This window comes from Aythya fuligula, chromosome W, assembly GCF_009819795.1.
Source record: "Aythya fuligula isolate bAytFul2 chromosome W, bAytFul2.pri, whole genome shotgun sequence".
Lineage (NCBI taxonomy): Eukaryota > Metazoa > Chordata > Aves > Anseriformes > Anatidae > Aythya > Aythya fuligula.
This window is the reverse complement of record NC_045594.1, coordinates 13,365,102-13,371,135: the sequence shown is the minus strand read 5'-3', so window position 1 is coordinate 13,371,135 and position 6,034 is coordinate 13,365,102. Positions and strand designations below refer to the sequence as shown.

General features: G+C 50.5%; 1 protein-coding gene across 1 annotated transcript; it reads left to right on the top strand.

Moving 5' to 3' along the window:
* The first annotated feature begins 4,608 nt into the window (after positions 1–4,608).
* On the top strand, positions 4,609–5,529 carry LOC116501451 (olfactory receptor 14C36-like). Its single transcript, XM_032207024.1, has one exon. It carries the CDS (start codon positions 4,609–4,611, stop codon positions 5,527–5,529), a length of 921 nt encoding a protein of 306 aa, XP_032062915.1.
* The last annotated feature ends 505 nt before the right edge of the window (positions 5,530–6,034 follow it).

Below are 6,034 nucleotides of genomic sequence, written 5' to 3'. Positions count from 1 at the left end.
CCTTTGCCATGATCTGGCAAGATCATGGAAATGATCCTCCTGGAATCAATGTCAAGGCACATGCAAGACAAAGAGGTGATCTCAGACAACCAGCATGGCTTCACCAAAGTCCAAATTGTGCCTGACCAATGTGATGGCTTTCTACAATGGAGTGATCACATCAGACAACAACAGAAGACCGATCAATGTCATCTACTTGGACTTCTGTAAGACCATTGACACTGTCCCACATGACATCCTGATCTCCAAATTAGAGATATGCATTTGTTGGGTGCACCATTCAGTGGATAAGGAGTTGGCCTGAATGTCACACCCAGAGAGTGGTGCTCAATGGCTCTATGTCCAAGTGGAGGCTGCTGACAAGTGTTGTACCTCAGGAGTCTGTCCTGGGACTGGTGCTGTTTAATATCTTTACCTATGACAGACAATGAGATCAACAGTGAGACAGTACTTTCTGTGCTTGTATCCCGGAAGGCCAACTGCATCCTGGGCTCCATAAGCAGAGGAGTGGCCAGCAGGTGGAGGGAGGTCACTTCTACTTCTACTCCTTGTACTCTGCCCTTGTGAGGCCCCACTTGGAGTCCTGCATCCATAACTGGGGCTCCCAGCACTAGAAGGGTGTGGGTTTGTTAGAACAAATCCAGAGGAGGGCCACAAAGATGATCAAGGGGCTGGAGCACCTCTCCTATGAAAAAAGGCTGAGAGAGCTGGGGCTGTTCAGCCTGGAGAAAAGAAGGCTCCGGGGTGACCTCTTTGTGGCCTTTCAGTACTTAAAGAGGGCTTATAAAAAAGATGGAGAGTGACTCTTTGCTCAGTCAGATAATGATGGGGCAAGGGGAAATGTTTTTAAGTTAAATGAGGGGAGATTTAGATTAGAGGTTAGGAGAAAATTCTTCACTCAGATGGAGGTGAGGCACTGGAACAGGTTGCCGAGAGAAGCTATGGATGCCCCATCCCTGGAGCTGTTCAAGAGCAGGGTAGATGACGCCCTGGACAACCTGATCTCATGGGGGGCATCCCTGCTTTTGGCCAGGGGGTTGGAACTAGATGACCTTTAAGGTCCCTTCCAACAGGAGCCATTCTCTTATTCTATGGTCTCACTAGCTCTACTTCAAGCATGACTCCCATGCCATCAGCCTTCCTGTGGTCTCTCACCTGACCAGAACAGAAGGTGCCTCACCATCATCTTCAATGCCATGTGCATGCTTCTGCTGTTTACAATCCCTATCTGTGCCACATTCCTCCTGCTTGTCCATTAGCTCCAGAGACAGAAGTGACCTCCCAGCCTCCTTCACAGCCATTGCCTCCTGCATGCCCACCAGATCCAGAGGCACATCTGACCTCATCCCAGCATTCCCAGCCAGCTCCTCCTTGTGGCCTCTGATCTGATCACATACCTGTCACCTCACATGCCTCTTCCAATGCCATGGGACTGCTGCAGGACCTCACAGTCCCTGCCCTGCCCCAAGGAGACAAACAGCTGAAGTTAGGGATAGAAGTGAGGTTGAAGCTGAGATGTGCTGTGTGCATGCTGGAGGGCTTTGGGGGTTAGATGATCAGGTTAATGTTTAGGGATTAGAGGGCACCCTCCAGGATCAAGGGAATGGCAAAGCATCGAGGGAGGGATTGGTGTTCGGCTTAGGGATCCTGGTCAAGGTTTAGGATAAGGGCAAGCTCTGAGGACTTCAGTTTAGGTCTGGTTTGGGGGTTAAGGCTAAGGTTGGCATTTTATTCCTTGATTAGGCTTTATCATCCTTCTGCTTGCCCTCCTATTAGCAGATGAGTTTGACATCTGTCATTTCCATGTTCTGAGGAATGTCTTTGATCCATCTGTCCTTTCCAAGGTCTTTGAGATAGGTCTTATGATGACATCTGCAGATCCACTTGAACCTCTGTCACCCTTCCCACACCACCTCTAAGCAATCTGAAGAGTGACCAGGAGGATGATGTTTGCTTGGGAAAGAGTTTTGTTAAGATCTCTGAGGAGGGCTGTATTTGGCCTTCTCAGAGACCGTGATGGCAGTATCATAGAAAACAGTGACACTCGTGAGGACAGAAGAGCAGGTAGATAAGGCCTTGGCCTGCCAATACAGGACACACACACACCTGAAAACTGCATGAGAAGGAAGAGGAAGATTGGATCCAAAATGTAGATTATGAAATCAAAGACTGTGAGTATCACCTTGGAACTGCAGGACAGCTCCAGCAATGAGGCAAAACCACAGAAGGTGTCTATGACACTGGGGCCACAGAACTGTGTCTGGGTAGAGAAGAAGAAATAATTACTGCACATGAGAGAAATTCCCCTGGTTCAGGTACAGCTGCCTTCTGGAGCCAGACCTTCCAGTACTCGAGCCTTGCAGAGAACAGGGATGGCATACAGCCCAGGGCTGACCGTAGAGCATGGTCCCCAGAAGGAAGCACGGCATCTGCAGGTGTTTGGTGACAGGCACCAGCTGAGTGATGAGGGTGTTCCACATCCCAGTCTCCATGCTGGTCATGTGAGAGAGGAAGAAGAGATTTGTGTATGGGTAGAGGATCTTCCATGTGTGTTACTGGGAAAACTCAACAAATGGTGTCTTAGAGTCCCATTCCCTTCATGGAAACCCTTTTAGAGCATTCTGGTCCCCCCTCTTTTGTTAGAACACGTTCAGAGGAGTGAAATGATCCCTAGTAGTCATGGCTGAGGTATCCTGCCATGCAGTGTGGGGGGAATACGGGTTAAGGAAGGGTATTGTTTTACTCATGTTTGACAATCAAACTTTAATAGAATAAATTACGCTTCTAAAATCAGTCTCTCCCAAATTCAGCAAGGAGTAGTTGGTGATGCGTTCAGTGTGCTTCAGTCAGCACACCCCAGCAGAGACCCTGCTGCCTTGGGGAGCTGTCAGCCCTGAGGCCTTGGGGACACCTCGAGGGAACCCAAGGGCACAGAGCAAACGATGCCATGGTCGGGTGCTGTGCTGCTGAGCTGGGCCGGGCTCGTGGGACAGAGAGAGCTCGTGGCAACAGGGCCCTGGTGCAGAGAGACAGCTGTGCCCAGGAGCAGCTCCTCTGCACAGCGCAGCAGGGCTGGGGGCTCTGACCGCAGCTGGCACGCAGAGAGGAGAGAAGGAGAGAGGGCTTGGAGGCACTGAGGAGCGCAACAACAGAGGGCAGCGTGTGGCAGGACACATCTGCAGGCTCTTGACACCGTGAGGCTCTGGCAGCAGGGCCTTCTGGCAGACGGGTCTTCTACAGCTGGCACATCCGACGGCTGATAGCATCTGGCAGGGTGGGTCTCTCTGTTTCTCCAGTGAGGAGTAGAAAATGCATTAGAGATTGGCATTTAAAATTGGATTTTTCAAGAGAAAGACCTGGGCAGGGACTACCTGAAAGACAAGACTTTTTCTGTAGCCTCTGCTTGCAGATACCTGTGATAGAGCGGAGGCCGGTTTCATGGTAATAGGTGGTCAGGTTTGTACTGCAAACTGTGACTCCAAGAGAATTGCAGTGAGAGATCAATATTGAATCAATGAACTTCATAAAGTCCCTTCCCACACCTCAGCCCAGAAACTACACCAACATCATCATTGTGGTCCTCTCAGGTTTTATCCTAGCTGATCTTTAGGAGCTGCGAACCCTCCAATGCCCAGTGCTCTGTCTTTGGGAGGTCTCAGCCAATTTGAGATGACTACAGATTGCCTGCAATGAGCATGAACTGACTCTTCTGCAGGCAGAGCTGCAGCACAGGAGGGTCTGCTGAGTGTCCGTCTGTCCCTCCCTGGCCTTGCCTCCCCTGACAGCAGCACGCTGGCATTCCTCCTGGCTTCTCCAGCTGGCCGTGCTGCTGCTGGTCTTGTTTGCAGGCTGGCTGGGGATGGGGGTTTCAGAGGCTGTGGTGTGCCCTCGGGGTGTTTGGGGAAAGGTGAGTATGGGGACAAGGTGAGGGGTCTGGAGATGGGCACTTTGAGCCTGGATTCTTCTTCTTTCAGCAGTGTTCAGGTTCTTTTCAGATGAACAACTGAGTACAACTTTCCTGCAGCTCTCACAGGGCAGCTGAGACCAGCACTGATGGAGAGGCTGGCTGTCATCTCTGAGGGACACTGCACTAAAGGCACAGTGTCTTTGCCTCTGAGGATCCACAAGGTTTTACTTGGAGTGCAGCAGAATGCCCAGGATTTATGCCTTAGAAACAGTTCTCCGGTGTGGTGGGGCAGCTACAACCAAAACCACAAACCAAATAATTACATATCTAAACCTCCAAACGTCTGCTCTGCAGTAGGGTGAACTAGGAGCAAAACTGGGGAAATCTCTTTGATATCAGCAGTAACCTTAATCTGAGACTACCCCATGTTCCTACCATGTTCCTACCATGTTGCTACCATGCTACTCCCTCTGGCTGTAGTGCAGGACTGATCCTTCCATTGCCCACAGAGGATCCTCTGCTCCCAGAGACACTCTCAGGCAGAATCAGTGAAAGAGAGCTTCAAAATATCTGCCTGGAAATGGGCAAATTTTTGGTGATTTTAAATGAGAAAATTGAAAGGTTTTTACTCCGATATGTCTGTGGCACATTATCACTGCCTTTGTCTTCCTCGTACAGGACCTCATGACCAGAAATAACAGATGTCCAATGTCAGCTCCATCACGGAGTTCCTCCTGCTGGCATTCGCAGACACGCATGAGCTGCAGCTCCTGCACTTCGTGCTCTTCCTGGGCATCTACCTGGCTGCCCTCCTGGGCAACGGTCTCATCCTCAGCGCCGTAGCCTGCCACCACCGCCTCCACACCCCCATGTACTTCTTCCTCCTCAACCTCGCCCTCCTCGACGTGGGCTGCATCTCCACCACTCTGCCCAAAGCCATGGCCAATGCCCTCTGGGACACCAGGGCCATCTCCTATCAAGGCTGTGCTGCTCAAGTTCTCTTTTTTGTCTTCTTCTTTGCTTCAGAGTATTCAATTCTAACTATCATGGCCTACGACCGCTACGTTGCCATCTGCAAACCTCTGCACTACGGGAGCCTCCTGGGCAGCAGAGCTTGTGCCCAGATGGCAGCAGCTGCCTGGGGCAGTGGCTTTCTCTATTCAGCCCTGCACACGGCCAACACATTTTCTCTCCACCTCTGCCAAGGCAATGCTGTGGACCAGTTCTTCTGTGAGATTCCCCACATCCTCAAGCTCTCCTGCTCAGATGCCTACCTCAGGGAAGTCGGGGCACTTGTGTTTAGTTTTTCTTTAGCATTTGGTTGTTTTGTTTTCATTGTGGTGTCCTATGTGCAGATCTTCAGGGCAGTGCTGAGGATGCCCTCTGAGCAGGGCAAGCACAAAGCCTTTTCCATGTGCCTCCCTCACCTGGCCGTGGTCTCCCTCTTTCTCAGCACTGTCATGTTTGCCTACCTGAAGCCGCCCTCCATCTCCTCTCCATCCTTGGACATGGTGATGGCAGTTCTGTACTCGGTGCTGCCTCCAGCACTGAACCCTCTCATCTACAGCATGAGGAACCAGGAGCTGAAAGCCACACTGAAAAAACTGATTCTATTTACTTAGCAATAAATTGGCTATCTCACTTTTCTGGTTTTACTCACGTTAATCTCAGGCAGTTTGTGAGCTTTAGGTATAGCATTCTTTAAAATTCTTTTTCCAGTTAGATGTTTGCTTTCATTCCTCTTTTCCAGATGACCAGTCCTCTGTGAACCCAGAGGCTTTCTCTGAATGTGTTTATCCCTAAATGACACCTGGCCTCTGTTCTGGTATCTTGTTAATAAAATGAAGTTGCTCATGCTTAGTGCTCTTCTTCCCAATCTGGAGTGCAGAAGACAATCAGGGAATGCCAGGCTTAAGGCATCGGTCTTGTACTTGGGTTTCACCTGGACACAGGGACATGGGGGCACCAGGTTTTGGGTGAGGGAGTGAGGGCTGGACTGAGTTGTCACTGGTGGATGCCCAGTGCCCCTGGAGAACCTGACCCTTCAAGAAGCAGCTTCTTGCGATTGAAACGTGAAAGGACCAGTGGCATCAAGGAGGTATTTGGAGCCACCAGGATATCCTAAGG